General features: G+C 42.9%; 1 protein-coding gene across 2 annotated transcripts in view; it reads right to left on the bottom strand.

Moving 5' to 3' along the window:
• The window catches only part of PGAP1 (post-GPI attachment to proteins 1), a 195,037-nt gene that overhangs the window by 58,507 nt on the left and 118,263 nt on the right, over window positions 1-18,267 (bottom strand). For both annotated transcript variants that reach the window (XM_030209280.1, XM_030209281.1), the window contains exons 14-18: window positions 13,894-13,969; window positions 9,487-9,560; window positions 7,954-8,005; window positions 3,410-3,476; window positions 1,453-1,561 (exon numbers count right to left, since the gene is read on the bottom strand). In XM_030209280.1, the coding sequence (XP_030065140.1) occupies window positions 1,453-1,561; window positions 3,410-3,476; window positions 7,954-8,005; window positions 9,487-9,560; window positions 13,894-13,969 (378 nt within the window). The remainder of the gene's footprint in view (window positions 1-1,452; window positions 1,562-3,409; window positions 3,477-7,953; window positions 8,006-9,486; window positions 9,561-13,893; window positions 13,970-18,267) is intronic.

The raw sequence follows: 18,267 nt of genomic DNA, 5'->3' as shown, positions 1-18,267 counted from the left end.
CTTAGACATAATGGCCGCGAACACAATAAAAACAAACAGTTGCTTTGTGCTCTGACAGACTAATAGGCAAAACCGCCTAAGGCAAGAACGTCCTTGAAGACGTTTTATCTCTGGACTGCCACAAGAATGGCCAAAATAGCCACCTTTTAAAAACGTTTATTTTTTTTTTAAACCTCGTTGCTAATGCCTAAATGCCTCAAGGGTACAGAACGAGGTCTGTAGCCGAGGTCAAGCAGTCTTCCAGAGGAAGAGCACAGGGGGAGGGACCCGGCCACCCGGGTGTGACACCCCACAGGGAATAAGAAGCCCCTTAGGACTTACACCCTGGAACAGAGATCCAAGTGTGGGTTCTCTAACATTTACAACCCAACCTAGAAACCCCAAACGGGCCTACCAGACTGAGTACACTGCACAGGCTGCACACATCTACCCTCTGCTGAGACTGAGAAAATACTGGTTAGTAAAAGGTCTGCACAGGCTACTTGTATAAGAAGTTTTAGTGTTCTCAGTCTCCCTCTGCTGGTAGGAGTGCATAACCCAAGCGTCTTGAATGGTCTGGAGGATTGCTGAGGAACCAGCAATTAGTGATTCTATAAACTATGCCTCAAATTAGGTGTAGTCTATAGAATATGCAAATGTGCCGGTCTTGTGACTAAAATTTAGATGCACCCATTTAGATCACCTAAATACCTGTGCCTACGTTAGGGGCAGATCGGGTGTATATCATAATAGTGCGAATTGTTTTTTGAAATGCCCACAGCTCACCTATTCCACGCCCATGCTCCATTTTCAACTGCATGCATTAGAATTTACGTGCACTACATTGTAGAATACACCTAGAAAGTTGTGCGCACAAATTCTAATTAAAGCCAATTAGTGCTGCTAATTAGTTAAGTACCATCAGCGCTGATTGGCTTGTTAATCAATTAAATTATGCAATTTGGTCATGCGGCCAAATTAACGCACACAACTTAAGGTGCCATATATAGAATTTGGAGGTAAATGTGTGCAACTTGCTTAGCATGTAAATGCAAAGCGGCATTTATGGAGGGGGGGAAATGGGCAGGACCGTCATTTATACAAGTAATGTCCAGAACGTTGTAAGTTGTGCATTTAGGCACACTCACTTATGCCTGCCAGTGACATTACATAAGTGGGTGTGCCTACATGCAGGCATGTTGATGCTGATTTACACTAGCAGAATCTTGGCACCCAAATGCCATTATAGAATTCGTGTTCAGCACATGGCATCTAGGTGCCTACACTCTGATGCCCAGTTATAGAATTGTCCCCCTATGTGCTATACAAGTGATTAATAATAAACTTGTCTAGACAGTACTGCAGAATTCAGTATGCATCTTCAATACAAGATCAACAGAAAATGGGTTAACGCTCCACTGATACATTTATGAATAAAATAAAAAAGTTTGGTCTTACCATATTATTGCTTACCTCAAATTGGCAATCTTGAGATGAATAAAGGATTAGTGTTACAACACTGCTGTCATTAACTGACTGGGCAACATGAAGTTTGGCAGGAATCCCAGTGGACACTGCATCACTGAAATCAATTTGTTTATTATTTTAAACAAGGAAAAATACACTAACAAGGATATTTCTGACAGGTAAACTTCTTGGAAACATGATTTTAATATACCTTTATGTCACCAAAATGTAAATTTATATTCCGATTTCTGCTTTGCCATTACCTTTTTTTTCATAACAATTTCTATGATAGTTTCCCCCCCCCCCACTTTATGAATAAATACTGAATAAAACTGACCCTCAAGAGGTTCTTAGCTCTGTACCAGCTTTGACCCAGCTGCCAAACATGCATAACTTGAATACTCAGAGCCAAAATTAATACAATTCACTCTTCCTTTCTGTATAAACAAGCACAGGCAAGGTGTCCACTTGCTCACTTACTAAGATGACACGTTAACTTCAAATCTGTGCTGTTTTGAATGTTGATTTTTCAACTATCACACTAACAGTGTTTAGCTCTAATGTAATACAATAATATTATGATATGACCTACACTTGGTCATTTTCGAAAAATCAGTGCAAACAAATGCCAGTAAAATAGCAGTAAAGTAAAAAAAAAAAAAGCAAACAATTTTTTTTAAACTTTACAATCATTTTAACTTCAGTAGTTACAGATAAAAGTTTAACTCTCACCTCTATCTAGACTTGGGATCCAAAGCGCAAATTCAACCATAGATGTGGTAATACATGTCTCCAAACAAAACTGCATGCATAAAACCATGGCACAGCCATGGGTGGGTCCAGGTTCAGGCCCACTCAGCTGCAGCACACATTATCAGTGTTCCAGGTGAGGGATCTCCAAGCCCCACCAATGGAAGTGTCCTCTCTGGAACCCTCCCCCCCCCCCCCCCCCATTTCAACCCCAAGGAAGTCAGAAGATCATTTCCAGCCACTAACACCAGCACCCCCTTTCCACATATGCTCAGTTCAACCAGCATACCCGCATATGCTCAGTTTGGGGGATGGGGGGAGGCTGTGCCAGTTGAACTGAGCATATCTGGGGGTGCTGGCGTCAGCAGCTAGAAACCCGCCCCTGACTGTACCAGGGTTCAATGAAAATGTGTGAGGCCACAGACAGAACAACAAAGCGGAGCCAAATTCCAAAAGAAGCAGTTTTATTCAAACTCAATACAGCCTGTTTTTCGGCAAGTTCTGTATCATCCCACATACCTTCTTGCTATTTGCTCACGACACCAGAAGGTTTGTCAGATGATACAGAAAAAAATTTTCCTTTGTATTCTCATTTGGTATTGTGAACTGAAGACCATCCATAGGAAGACATATTTTGCTATGACTTTTCTGACTGACCCCTAACATTGCCAAAACACGGGCCTTGATGGGTCTCTGAATAAAACTGCTTCCTCTGGAATTTGGCTCTTCTTCATTGTTCTAACTGTGGCCTCACACATATTCATTGCTCCACAATTTACTGTGTTGCTGTTTTCCCTCCGATCTGCTTGGTTTGCCCCAGGGTTTAGATAGTTGGGGGGAGGGGGGGGGGATCTGGACAAGACTCTTCAGTTGGCAGGACTTGAGGATCCTCACCAGCCAAGGTAATTCATTTTTACTGCTTGAGGTGGTGGTGGGGAGGTGGGTCAGTGGGCAGAAATGTGTGGGCCGTACCCACTTAGTTTATCCCCAGGCCCACCCAGACATTGAGGTCTGGGTATGCTACAGCATAAAACTATTACAATACTTTACTACATGTATTTAAAACTAAAATAGAGGTTCCCACAAGCATCTGGGATAAGAAACCAACTATATTTTCAAATACATTTAATAAAAGAAACGAGTTTTATGGGAAGGTTTTCCTTCAATGTACATGGATTAATTTTGCTAAGGAGAAGATTTTTAGTAAGTTTACCTTGATATAACTGTGGAATCTTCAAGTGACCATGGTACACGAAGCCTATAAACACTAAGCTTTCTTTCTACAACAATGAAAATCAATACAGATTATTAAATACATTTTTTCTCCAGGTCTCAAAAAGAATTATGATAATTGGGTAATGTTAATCGCCATTCTTTAAACCATGCTAGGGTCAGTACAAAGGTATGAGGCACCCTAAATGAACTCTCAGCCATGCACCCTTTCTCCCACAACAACATTCATGCCCATAGATCATCCCTTTGCTAATCTCCCACGAGTTTGTTGTTTAAATTCCACAATTGTAATGGAGAATACTTCTACCTTTCTCAGAACCATCTGGAAAAACATCATTAGACCTTTACAGGGAAATATTAATTTACATAGGGATGAAGACGGTTTGAAAATTGCCCAGCCTAAAAGCACCTGAAGGAATACAACCTTGTTTATACTTTCCTTTAATAAATTTGTTCAAAGCCCACAGGTAAAAGCAACTATCTGCTTTGCACTAAAATGTACAGTTTTGAAACTTTACAGCATACTTTTAAACTATGATTAGCATAGATATACATAATACAAATATGTTCCAAAAATCATGCCACAGTGTCCGATGATTGTGATTTCTGGAAACACACAAAAAGAAATAATAATTTTACGTATTTCAACAGTTCCAGACCATATTGGCTGAAGGTGACCTCTGAAATAGTTGATTGAGACGATCTAAAAAGTTTCTCTCTGTTAATCACCAAATAAATGTACAGACCCCCTAAGGCTCTGCCCCATATAGGATAGAAGGTCCTCTAGTAGTTCCATCAGTGAGATAATGGTAGGAGGGGACCTCACCTGGAGAGAAACTGAATGGTATAAATATCCAGTCCTTTGTCTTTAGTTTGCTCAACCATTGTACCATAAAAGAGATACTCGTTAGCTAGCTAAGCCACTGAGAGGCAGATGCACTAAAGCTTAATGAGCCTTTAATGACCCTCCAACGAGGAAAATTTGATCAGTTGCATGCATCAAAGGGCTTTTACCGAGGAAGCTAGCAGCTAACGAAAACGGAATGGAGATGAGCAATTAGTGTAAAAACCCCATTGAAATGAGATGCACTAACCTTTTCCGATTGCCTTTACGCAGGAAAAAGGCAGGAAATCTAACGAGAGGTCTGGACCTCTCGTTAGGACAGCTGTGCCAGGAAAAATCGTAAAGTGAAACTTTGAGCCAATCCCAGCGCATTAGCAGAGCTAAAAGCGCTGTGATTGGTCCAAAGGACGTCAGAAAACACATCAAATAAAAAAAATAAAAAAAGGATCGGGAGGGGGCAAGGGCGCTCATCAGAAGCGTCCTGTATGGACGACCATGCCCCCCCCCCCGCTGTCCGCCGCTTCCCCCCCCCACACGAGAAAGCGAAATTCTAGCAGCCCCGGTCCCCCTCCCTTCCTGTTCTTGTGTTTTGCAAAGCTAACTCCGCCTCCTGTCATTCTTCCGCCCCCGTGCCCCGCCCCCCTGAGGTCGACTACGCCGCTCCCCCCTCCACCGAGACCCCCCTCCCTATTACCGACCCGAGCAGCGCCTCTCACCTCTTTCTGAAGCGCTGCACGGGCAGGAAGATCTGTTGTGTTGGTCGCAGAGTCTCCATGACGTCTCTTCTTCCCTGGCCTAGGCCCCGCCTCCTTCTGACGTAAGTAAGAAGAATGACAGGAGGCGGAGTTAGCTTTGCAAAACACAAGAACAGGAAGGGAGGGGGACCGGGGCAGCTAGAATTTTGCTTTTTCGTGGTGGGTGGGAAAGTGGCGGAAAGTGGGGAGCAGCGGGGGGGGGGGGGGGGGCAAGGCCGTCCATACAGGACGCTCCGGACGAGCGCCCTTGCCCCCTCCTGATCCTTTGTTTTTGGATTTTGCTGACCGGGTAGCCACGTGTATGTGTTGTGGCTTTTTTGTTTGTTTGTTTTTACGTTTGCAGCATGCGCAGAGCAGCCAGCAAAACGCTTGGCTGCTCTGCGCATGATTTAGGGGCCGATTACTGATGTGTATTGTGATTCTTTGATACATTGTACGTTTCAATACCGATCTGAGCATGTGTGACTTTTTTTTTTTGGTGCATTCTTCGTTTTTTAAAAATCGTTAGGGATTTTAACGATTTTGATTTTTTTACGTTTGGTTGCTGCATCTGCCTCTGAATTAGCATAAGGGTAGAGACAAGGGTTGCTTATGCAATGGTACCTCACAGCGCCATACTACTTAGGTATACTAAGAAAAGAGAAGAAAAGATTTCCACTGATTCTGGAAGAGAAGAAAAGGAATCAGTGGATAATCCCAGGAGCTGAGGCAAAAGGGTCAGGGTTCAAAAGAACTGAGTGCCTGCAACTACATCGGACATCAGGATCCATATATTCAAGGACTGTAATTGGAGCTGGATCCAGAAAAGCCCAGGGTTCAAGGGAGAAGAACCTGCAGCTTATACTTGTGATTATTTTCCAATGAAGACAAGGTAAAAGGGAAGAGGTGGAAAATACTGGAATCCTCAGTGTAGAGGGAGAATACTAGTGCCAGGAAAAAAGGAGTTTTTCCATACCCCCAGGCAATATGTCAGTATCTTTTCTAATTAACACAATGCATATGGCCTAGAAGGAGAGGGGCAGAAGCAAGACTGCTGCCTGTGATGCAGGGCACAAGCCAAGTGAGTCATGAAGCAATGCCCTATGTGCTCATGAGTAACAAAGCACAAGTCTCTCCAAGTTTCTAGACTCTTGGCATTCACCTAATCTTCCTGTCCCTGGACTATATTGGGATCATTGTGCATTTTGGTTGTGAGAGAGCAAGATGGGTTGAATTCCATCACCTTCTCAATAATGGGCCCAGGAAAGGCAAATATGTCCTAGAACTTCTTAGTCTATGCCAGAGGTTCTCAACCAGTCCTTGGGCACAGCCAGCCAGTTGGGGTTTTCAGGATCTCTCCACTGAATTCAATGGCTGGGTATGCCCCGAGGACTGGGTTGAAAACCTCTTGTCTATGCAATGAATAATGAATGGGACTGAGAATGAATGAGAGTGTTATAAAATAAGGTGGGAAAGGCACACTTAACCACTCAATAGCTTTATGTTTTGAGAAGATAACCAGACTATTAATTCAGAAATGGAGGCTTGAAGGATTGAAGAAACAGATTTATCTTTGGGAAAGAGTCAAGTGAAAGATGACTGCCCCTTTTGTTATCTGCATGTTCTTCACCTGAACTGCCGTCTACAAAGAGCTTTAAAGATTCTAGGCCTCACAATGTATTCAAAATTGATGTAGTGGAGAAAGAAAGAAGGTAAAAATCAAGCCCATATTCATAGTGTATTAATCTGATTTATGTTTCAAACCACTTGTGAAAGACTGACTCTTAGAACTGTTTGGGAGGCTAGTTGGTTTCTGATATATTTATTCAGGGCTCTAGCATTCAGCTGACTAATCAAATGTTTAGTAGAACTTGATAAATCGCTTTTTTAAACAAATAAATCAAAGCAATGTACAAAAATGTAAAAAAAGGGCTAAAAATATAAAAAGAATGACAATGACAACAGGAAAGAACCAGTCATACCAGAGATCAACCAGTACTACTGCATATCAGTCCAGCACAACTATTCTGCATAACAGGTACACATCTTGGACACAAATTTATTTAAAGAAAATACGTTTTTAGAGCAACCACAAAAGTTTTCAATAGAGGTTATGACCTAATGCTTATAGAGAGGCCATTCCAGAGAAAATGTGCTATAAAATAAAAAGCACACTTGCGTGTAGCTTCATAATAGGCCTGTGTAGGGTTAAGAAGGACAAGCCTGTGATCGTTAAAGGAGCGCAAACACCAGACCGGTGTGTAGGGAACTGTTAATGATGCCTGGTAATCTGGAAGGCCAGTATGGACAACTTTATGAGTAAAGTCGAGGATTTTGAATTGGATCCTTAAGTGTACAGGCAAACAAATAATTTTGCCAAGAGCGGGGTAACATGATCTGAAGATGGGCTGCTGTATTTTGCAGAGTTTGCAATTGCTTAATCACTAACCCGCCCCCCTCCCCCGTTTACAAAGCTGCGCTGGTGGCTGCCGGTGCGGAAATGGGCTGTCGGAATTGCTGCTTGGCTTTGTAAACAGGAAGATAAGTTAGGGAGACCAGCTTAGATGACATTACAGTAGTCAAGTTGGAAACAAAAGCATGGAACAGAGTATGTAATGCTCTAAGTCGAGGGTATCCCTTATAGTTTTTGTCCTTCAACAGGCATAAAAATCCCGCTTCAAAACTGCTAAAATTTGTTTAGAAAACGTTAATTTGGAATCTAGCAGGACCCCAAGATATTTACAATGATCTACAGAATGTATCAGGCCACCAAACAGAATTGGTGTTTGCGATGGGCTAAATATCTGGCCTGTAAACAAACAAAAATACCTGCATAAAAATTCATCTGTCCAATCAATGGTGAAAGTGCAGCATTTGTATGGTCAAACTATTCAGTCTAAAACACATTAGCATAACTCTATATATACTTTGCAGAAAGTTGTTTACCTTTGACTGACTGGCAGTGTCTCTCAATCAAGATGTTAAAAGCCTGGTATATCTACAGGATAAACAAACAAAAAAAAATCAGTATTTGTTCTTATTTGGAACCCTTAGTGTATATGCTTTATGTTACACAATAGCTAGCATTAGTACCTTATACAAAAGAAAAAATGACACAATAAAAGCAGACATAAGAGTGGGCAAAAACAAAATTAAAAAAAAAAAAAAAATGAAAGCCAAGCTGAAATACAAGCCAAAACATGGTCATTTCAGGTTTTATGTGATTATGTAAGTTTATGTTTTTACTCATTTTAATGCCACAATAAATTTGTATTTTAAACTAGCTTTTATTTTATAATGCCCACACCTTTGTCTAAATTAGTACTTTACCCATGTGCAAGACTAATCAAGAGAAACATGCTAGGATGATGCGGTGCGTTTAATACTTAGTCCCTGGAATAATCTAGCATCAGATTTAACTTGAAAGTCTTCCAAAAACAGTTTTAACTGTCAGATTATCAGTGATATAGGAAGGACAAAATGTCAAAATAATCTAGTCCGTGGTGCACACCTAGCCAGTCCAGTTTTAAGGATACCCTTTGCATACAGTGGAGGTAATGCATGCAAATTTATCACATGCACAATTATTATGGATAGCCTGAAAACCGGACTGGCCAGGTGTGTCCCGAGGACTGAATTGAGAACCTCTGTTCTCCACCCTGTCTGAAAACAGCCCTCCACATGCTGGCTAAGTAGTAGCTTGCTTGCACAGAGCATATATTTCTTTGCTAGATGGCAAAAAGACACGCCTTGGGGGAAGGGGTGAAAAGAGGAGGGAATTTAGATCAAAGGAGGAAAACAGTCACAGCTAAATGATATTTTCAAGAAGTATCCACGCTACTTCACCTTCTTCGGATGTCCAAACTAGTGAGTGAAATTACGTTGGTGCTTTTAATGCATACTTCCACTGGTTTAGGTGCCAATTTGGTGCAAAACGTCCATGCTAAATTGGCCAAAATAGGGATGAAATGACAGGTAAGCACACAAGTGCACTTAGATGCTATTCTGTAATTTGGCACCTAGGGGGGCATACATGTGGGAGGGACAGGAGCAGGCCATCAGCGTGTCGCCAACCAACACATGCAACTTATAGAATACTGTCAGTTATGTGTGCAGAATGCCCCTACTGACATGTCGTAAATGGGTGTGCCTAAATGTTGACACGAAAACTGCTGATTCTACAATGGATTTGGCATGTGAATTTGCAGTTACAGAATCTTAGCTTAGTGCTCAGAATTTTGGTGTGTAACTTTTAGCACCCTTTATAGAACTGCATTCTACACAGAAAACATTTCTTTGAAAAAAACATGTGTGTTAGACCTGCCCCTACATCTTGCAATTACATGTACTATTTGAAAACCATCCCCATCAAGAGCAAAACAAGCAATAAGAGTACTCAAAAGAAAGCTAAGTAGAGGCCTCTATTGCTTTTGAAAACTATGTAACGACTATATTTACAAAAATTTCTTCACGCTTTACCTGGTTAAAATGTTGAAGCTGTACATTATGAACTAGACCAGATGAATTTAATTTCACCTTGCTTGAATAAAGTCCTGGAAAACAAAGTAACTTTAAAGTATCTGTTGAGCAAACAAGGGCCAAACATGTGCATATCCTGGCACATGCCACCCTTTTCTATATTGTGTTTTAAATTTTTCATAAACAGGTGAGAATTTAACCCTAATTTAGGTTTTCACCTCATTCAATACAAAGTTAAAACAGCAGAGATCGTGAATGTAAACTGCAGGATGCATACTTAGGGTGTAAAGATGGGATATGCAGCAATAAGGAGCAGACAGATAAACAGAAACTGGCAGGTGCATCAGATAGCCACAGATTTACAAATGGGGTTGGAAGGAACTTAAATTTCTACAGTGTACATTATTGCTCCATTATGTCAACTTATCCTGCACAAAATGGCTTCTAACTCCAGCATGCTGCGGAGAGTGGAAAGCACATGGGAACATTTTCCCTTGGATAATTACATGATTCAAATTGAGCAGCAAGTGCAAAACATTAAATGTTCAACTGTTTCCGAATATTTGGTTTATTTATTTATTGGGATTTATTAACCGCCTTTATGAAGAGATTCAGCCAAGGCAGTGGCCCCTAAAAGCAGATACCATTTGACAATAACCACATTTACAAGAAATGACATTGGCAGGTACACTTAGAAAGTAAAACAGAGGACAAGTTGATTACGGAAGATACTATTGTTTAGTATATTATGAGGCCACATGCTAGATGGTTTTATGCTCTGTGTGTTTATCTTTTTAGTCCGTTTTTGAAAAAAAAAAAAAAAGAAAAATGTCCAAGTGAAAAACGCACAAAATCAAGCGATTGGGATTTAGGAGGAGCCAGAAACCTTAGTAGACTGGCCACACAGACATCCCAGGAGAGCAATGGAGCCCTCCAAAACCCACCGCCCCCAACTGTACACCATTACAATAGTCCTTATGGGTGAAGGAGTCACCTATATGAGGGTACAGTAGGTTTTTGGTGAGTTTTGGAGGGCTACAGTTTTCACCACAAGTGTGACAGGTAGACTGAGATATGGGCCTGGGTCTCCTTCTCCACAGTGCACTGCACCAACTACTATACTACTTCAGGAACCTGCTTGCTGCTGTAATAGAACTAGATATAACATCTGAAACTGTCTTAGAGACTGGTAAGAACTATTTTTATTCATCCCTGATTCCCTTTAGTGGTCATCTGGTCAGTTAGGGCACCTTTTTGTGCCTTATTCGTTCTAAAAACAGGTCCAATTCAAAATGTTGACGTTTTAGTCCTAGACATTTTTGTTTTGTTCCATTATGGATATAAAACATCCAAGTGTTAGGAATGCCCTAAGCCTGCCCTAATCCCGCCCCCAAAATGCCCCAATATGATCCCTTGTGATTTGGACACACTGCAAATTGCACAAATGCCTGCAAAATAGGTTTTGAAAATACCAATTTGGACATTTTGAAAAGAAATGTGCCCAAATGCTGCTTCATAACACTTTTTTAGATGTTTTTCTCTTTCAAAAAGGAGTCCCATATTAACCTATGAAATTTATAAGTCTAAGTGCTTTGAAAATGAGCCCCTATATCAAAGAAAGAGATATTAGAAAATAGAGGATGGAATTTAAATTAATTAACACACTAATGGCTGCCAAAATAAGCTTCATCCTGTTAGGGGAGAAGAAAAGGATTCCAGAAAACCCTAAATGGAGATTTATTTTCTGAACACAGTAAATGAGGTGTATTTTAAGTACTGTACTGCACAGAATCAAATAAAGTCATCACACCTAAAATCAGTGTGAATGGAAGCAGGGCCGGTCTTAGCAAGTGCGGGGCCCTATGCAGACCAATTTGACAGGGCCCCACCCTAGCCCCGCCCCACCCTAACTCCACCCCCACCCTAGCTCCAGAGCCGGCCACCCCTCCCTCCGAGCTCCAAGGCCCCCAGCTCCAGGGCTTGTCGATCCTACACAGTCAATGCCAACTGAAAACCATGTCTTTTTCACAAACACAGATACACCCTAATCCACTATAGAATAAGTAGCAATATTTAAACTTTCTATTTTGACAAAAATTAAACTGAACCCCCAAGATGCCAGACTCTGCATACAATACAACACCACAGAAACAGAAAATGTGCCCGAGTACTGTGCAAAGTATAAAGACAACAGATGTAAATTTGAAAAAAAACTAACAAATACCAATCACCACTTTACAAATTAACAAATAGAAATAAAACAAATATAGAAAATAAAATAATAGCATTTTATTGGACTAATACATTTAGCTTTCAGAGGCCAAAACCTCCGTCCTCAGGTCAATACAGTATAGAGCTGTTACAGTATCCTATCCTGACCTGAGGAAGGGGGCTTTGTTCTCCGAAAGTTTGTCAAAATGTATTAAAATTAGTCCAATAAAAAGATTACCTTATTTACATGTTCTATTATAAACATTTATTAACACAGCTACAATACTATATCCTAAAGCAAAAAAATAAAAATATATATTTTATTTACAGTTTGTCGTCTCTGGTTTCTGCTTTCCTCATCTTCTTTTCACTGTCTTCCTTCCATCCAGCATCTGTTTTCGCTCTCTCTCTGCCATCCAGTGTCTGCCCTCTCTGCTGTCCCCTTCATCCAATGTCTGCCCTCTCTCCCTGCCCCTTCCGTGCACATCTGCCCTCTATCTCTGCCCCTTCCATTCACTGTCTGCCCTTTCTATCCCTTCCATCCACTGTCTGCCCTTTCTCTCTGCCCCTTCAATCCACCATTTACCCTCCCTCTCCCATCCATCCGGGTCTGCCCTCCCTCTCGCTCCCCCTTCCATCCAGGATCTCAGCCCCCAGTTCCAGCCCCACTATCCCACCAGTCCCCCGTTTCAGCCCCAGCCCTTTTCTCCCACCAGTCCCGAGCTTCAGCCCCCAGCCACTCCTCCCTGTCCCCTTTTCAGCCCCCAGTTTCAACCCCAGTCCCCAGCCCTTTTCTCTCACCAGTCCAAGCTTCAGCCCCAGCCACTTCTCCCTATCAGCCCCCAGTACCCACAGTATCAGCCCCTGCCCCTTTTCAGCATCCAGTCCCAGTACTAGACCCCTTATCCCACCTACCCTCCTTTTCAGCCCCCAGTTCCAGCCCCCTTCATCCACATGTCTTGTATTAGAGCCCCCCTTTTTCAGCCCCAGAACCATTCTCCCACCTGACCCACGCATGCCCCATTTTCCCACAGCCCCATGCATGGCCCCCATTTCCCATATGGCCCCTTCTCAAACCCCAGTTCCAGCCCCCTTCTCCCATCTGAGAACCCCCATCCCACACCCTTCTCCCATCTGAGTCCCCCTTACCCCCACCCCCAAAGGAGAACCCCCATCCCACACCCTTCTCCCATCTGAATCCCCCTTACCCCTTCCCCCAACTGAGAACCCCCATCCCACACCCTTCTCACATCTGAGTCCCCCTTACCCCCTCCCCCCAACTGAGAACCCCCATCCCACACCCTTCTCACATCTGAGTCCCCCCCCCTGACCCGACCTACCTACCAACTCTTTTCTCCTGCTGCACCCACTAACTTTAAAAAAAAATTGAGAAGCGCCGAGTAGCAGGCTATTACCTCAGAGGAGGGCGGGACAATGCGGGAAGAGCCTATTACCTCAAAGGAGGGCGGGAAGGCCGGCCCAACGACGTGCAGGAGATTTTTACTAGCAGGGCAGATGCGAGGCACTGCCTGCTACTCGGTGCTTCTCAATTTTATTACAGAACAGCGATCGATCGTCGGGGGGTGGGGGGTGGGAGCAGCAGGCGGGGCGACCCCAGGCGCGCCGTGCGGGGCCCCCTTGAGCGCGGGGCCCTATGCGGCCGCCTCGGTCGCCTCGCCCTAAGACCGGCCCTGAATGGAAGAACTAGTGCAACTGAAAGAGCGAACCAGTCACCTCTAAAATGAACCTATCTGCCAGGATGGAGCAGTTTGAACAGTTTATAATATACCTTATAAGAACAAAATTACAAATAGCAGAACAACAAAAAATGAGAAAGCAACTATCATGGCTGTTATCCTCTCCTATACTTAAGGATTATTTATAGTCACCAGTACCTGTGGATACTAAAAGCATCCATTCGCAAACAACGTGATCTATAAAAGGAAATTATGTCCAAACAACACACTCACTTGTAACCACTGCTCTTCACAGATCCTTTGTTCAAGGTAACCATATGTACAGTTATGTCAGCAGATGGCACATGAAGATATAAAGAAAGGGAATCTATGGTGGAGATTTCATAATGGAAAACACAGGGTTGGATACAGAAACAAACAAACAGCAAAAAAAAAAAAAAAAAGACAGAAAGGGGATTAAGACTTTCAATTAATGGCTATTTTCAGTTTCTATACATACCAAATGAAAGGAGATGCGTGACAGGAACATGTACGGTCCTGGAGTCCTCATTAAAGAATTCACAGTCGATAGTAAACTGTTGACACACACATTATATTCACTCATTGCAAAAGTAACTGGGGAAAGAGACAAGAGCAGTGGGATCTCACTCAAGCTGAACTCCCACTACCCTTCTAATCTACTTTTCAATCTCATTAACAAGCTGTCAACAAATTTAGAAACATAATTAATCTCTAGATAACTAATTGTACTTTCCAATAAACCTTTGTAGCTTACAATGTTATCCACAATCTGGTATTATTCCCAACAATTAAAAATACATTCAAAGCCCTTTGATGCTCTGATGATATACAGAGGAGATGTAAGGCAAAGTTACATCGTTGACCCTCCTGCAGCTGCATCACTCTTTAAAAATGGCTGCCGAGACTTCCAGAGGCGGCCTCGCGAGACTTCCACTGAAGTCTTGCAAGGCCGCCCTTGTAAGTCTCGGCAGTCATTTTAAAGAAGATGCGGCAGGAGGAGGTTCAGCGCCGGCGTAAGGCAGGAAAGACTTGGATTCTTTCCTGCCCCGAAGAATCTACGGTGGCTGCCTTCAGGTATGTACTGGGAGTGGGACCCTGCGGCTCGGGGGTCCGGGGGGAAATGGGTGGGTGGGGTGGGGAGGATGCTGTTAAAAAAAAAAAAGCTTTAACTTTTCAAACATGCCGGCTTGTGCATATGGATGTACACAGAGGAAGTATAAGTGAATAACTTTTCAAAGGTAGAGTAGTAATTTGTTATAAATCGTAATTGGTGTGTCATTTGGAGAGGCTGGTTAATATAGGGACACCCTAACCTGTTTATATTGGTGCAGAGATATTTTTTTTTCTCCTGGTAAAGGGCTTCTAAAACAGACATCATGTTATGAATCAGGTGCTCAACATTCAGAGTTTCTATCTATTTACTTATTTATGGCATTTTATCCCACATTAAACATGAATTAGATTGGAACCTGGGAGCATTTTTTTTTCCTGGAGAGAGTAATGCATTGCTCCCCCCTCCCCAGGCTCTCTCCCCAGGTATAGCCAGCTCTGCAATTTGGGGGTGGGGGGCGCAGCGGTGGGGGCGCAGAGCTGGACCAGGGAGAGAGCCTGTTGTTAAAAATTTACCAGCACACCACTGACCATATCCATTAAGGACCTTGAAGATCAGACAGAGTTTTAAATTTACCCTTTATTATACTGGTAGTCAGTTAATTTTTTCAGAAATGGTGTGATGCGATCATGTCATTTACAACATACTATCAGTCTTGCCGTAGCATTCTGAATCAACTGGAGATAGTGCAAACCCTTTACAGTCACACCACTAGAGAGTGCATTACAGTAATCCTGTCGATGTTATCATGGCATGAATTACTGTGACAAGACTTGCTTTCTCAATTTATGGAGAAAGGCAGCATAGTTGCTGCAAATGATAGAAGCAGCTCCTGAAGATTGCTTGGACTTAGGGGATCAGTGTAAATGCTGTGTCTAGCTATATGACTTGTGATTTAAGAGGGGGCTCATATTTCCCAAAAGAGATTTTGATATTAGGTTTATGCCCAATTGTACTTAGGACCTACAAGAGGTCAGTTTTACTTGGGTTCAGGCAAGGTTTGTTGTCTTTAACCCATTCTTTAATTGGATGCAAGTTTGTCTGGTTCGATGGGTATGAGTAGCTATACAAAATCTACATAGATGTAGAACAGAGTATCCATCAACCGAATTAGTTTGGCTAGTGTGTTGAGGTCAATATTGAACAGTACAGAACAGTACATTGATCCATGTGGTACCCTGCAGGTCAAAACCCATGGTGGCATTGAGGTGCTGCCAAACAATATGGACTGTTGCCTATCTGATAGGATGTGAAACAAGCAAGTACTGTACCACCGATAACTTTTTCTGCCAGTCATGCTAGCATAATATTGTGATCTACAGTGTCAAAAGCTGCCAAGAAATCTAGCAGTACTAATGTTGAGGCAAATCTCCCCAGCAAAAGACCATACTCGGAGTCACATGTAAAAGAGTGTTACCCCATTTTGGTACCATTTTTGGCAACCACAGGACATATATTAAGTAGTATATCCCCCATTCCCCCTGCCCAACAGCTGTCCACTTGTCGACTCGTTCATTTGAGAAGCTGCTGCCTCCCTCCCCCCATATACAAGCTGGGCTGCCTTATAGTAAGTGTGTAAAATCAGGTAAAGATATACCTCCATCCAGTTTAGTACCATACAACTCTGCTCTTTCAACCCTGCTGCACTGTTTGACTAGAACTAGTAGTAGTACATGAACAATGATAAATAAACATTATACTTTCTCTAACATATATTCATAGACATTATTTTGATTAAAATCAACAGTACCCCAAATTATTAAGAATATCTTTGAAACTAGGTGAAATAAATGGTCCTATAAGCAATATGTTCTTGTGACAGCAATTACCATTCTTCTACATAAAGGATAGGTCATGTCAAAATTATGAAATAAAGTCCTTACTTACTATGTGCACTACTCTATCACTGGGGTCTCAGAAGTGAAAGCAAAGTACCCTGCCTGCAATAGGTATCCTGTGAAATGGGTGATGTCATTGCTGCCTGGCAACTCAGCGTGTCTTCCTGAATTTTTTTCATCCCTTAAAGTTGTTCTGTTTAAAATGGTTCAGTTGCACAGTCTGACAACTTCCAGGTATACATATGAAGTATCACATACCATATGCAATGAGTCTATCTTGTTGGGCAGACTGGATGGACCGGACAGGTTTTTGCCATCATCTACTACGTTACTAGCCTGCTTATTTTCGAAGGAGAATGGCGGCCATCTTTCGACACAAATCGGGAGATGGCCGGCCTTCTCCTAAAGCCGGCCAAATCGGTATAATCGAAAGCCGATTTTGGCCAGCTTCAACTGCTTTCCGTCGCAGGGCCAGCCAAAGTTCAAGGGGGACGTGTTGGCAGTGTACCGAAGGCGGGACGGGGGTGTGGTTAAGAGATGGCCAGCCTCGGCCGATAATGGAAAAAAAGAAGGCCGGCCCTGACGAGCATTTGGTCAACTTTACTTGGCCCCTTTTTATTCACGACCAAGCCTCGAAAAGGTGCCCAAACTGACCAGATGACCACCGGAGGGAAACAGGGATCACCTCCCCTTACTCCCCCAGTGGTCACCAACCCCCTCCCACCAAAAAAAAAAAAAATTAAATACATTTTTGCCAGCCTCTATGCCAGCCTCAAATGTCATACCCAGCTCCATCACAGCAGTATGCAGGTCCCTGGAGCAGTTTTTAGTGGGTGCAATGCACTTCAGGCAGGCGGACCCAGGCCCATCCCCCCCTACCTGTTACACTTGAGGTGGTAAATGGGAGCCCTCCAACCCCCCCCCCCAAACCCACTGTACCACATGTAGGTGCCCCCCTTCATCCCTAAGGGCTATGGTAGTGGTGTACAGTTGTGGGTAGTGGGTTTTGGGGGGCTCAACACCCAAGGTAAGGGAGCTATGCAGTGGGAGCAATGTGTGAAGTAGACTGCAGTGCCTCCTAGGATGCCCGGTTAGTGTCCTGGCTTGTGAGGGGGATCAGTGCACTACAAATGCTGGCTCCTCCCACGACCAAATGGCTTGGATTTAGCCGGGTTTGAGATGGCCGCCATTAGTTTCCATTATCAAAACCAATGGCGGCCATCTCTAACGCTGGCGATCTCTAAGGGTGGCCCAAATGTTAAGATTTGGCCGGCCCTGACCGTATTATCGAAACGAAAGATGGCCGGCCATCTTGTTTCGATAATACAGTCGGGTACGCCGCTTGACGGGGCCGTCATTACAGATGGCCGGCCCCATTCGATTATGCCCCTCTATGTTACGCATACTACTTGTACAAGTGACAGTGAATGGTAAGTATAGTGTGCTAACTGCAATGTGATGTTCATACCCATGGCTTTTTTTGCCCTACAACAGCTGTGATCAGTTTGCAGTTACTTGGACAATAATTTTCTACACAATCTATTCCATGCCTTCATCACATCTTGCCTTGACTACTGTAATTCTATCTATGCTGGACTTCTTAAGAGCAACTTGAAGAGACTGTAGACTCTGCAAAACACAGTGGCATGTATTTTATGTTATGCCAAATGCAGAGATCATCTTTCACCATTACTTCAACAACTTCATTGGTTACCCATTGAATTCAGAATTAAATTTAAAATATTATCACCAACACACTAAGTTCTGCATACAGATACTGCTGCCTATCATCCCTTACCATCCCCTATGTTCCTACCCATTTTCTTCATTCTATAAATGATTTTAGACTAGTGCTAATTTACCCCGCCCGAGCTTGCTGGGAGTCCACTAGTCGAACTGCATT

The sequence above is a fragment of the Microcaecilia unicolor genome, chromosome 7 (assembly GCF_901765095.1).
Source record: "Microcaecilia unicolor chromosome 7, aMicUni1.1, whole genome shotgun sequence".
NCBI classification, from domain to species: Eukaryota; Metazoa; Chordata; class Amphibia; order Gymnophiona; family Siphonopidae; genus Microcaecilia; species Microcaecilia unicolor.
This window is presented reverse-complemented; position numbering and strand designations above follow the sequence as displayed.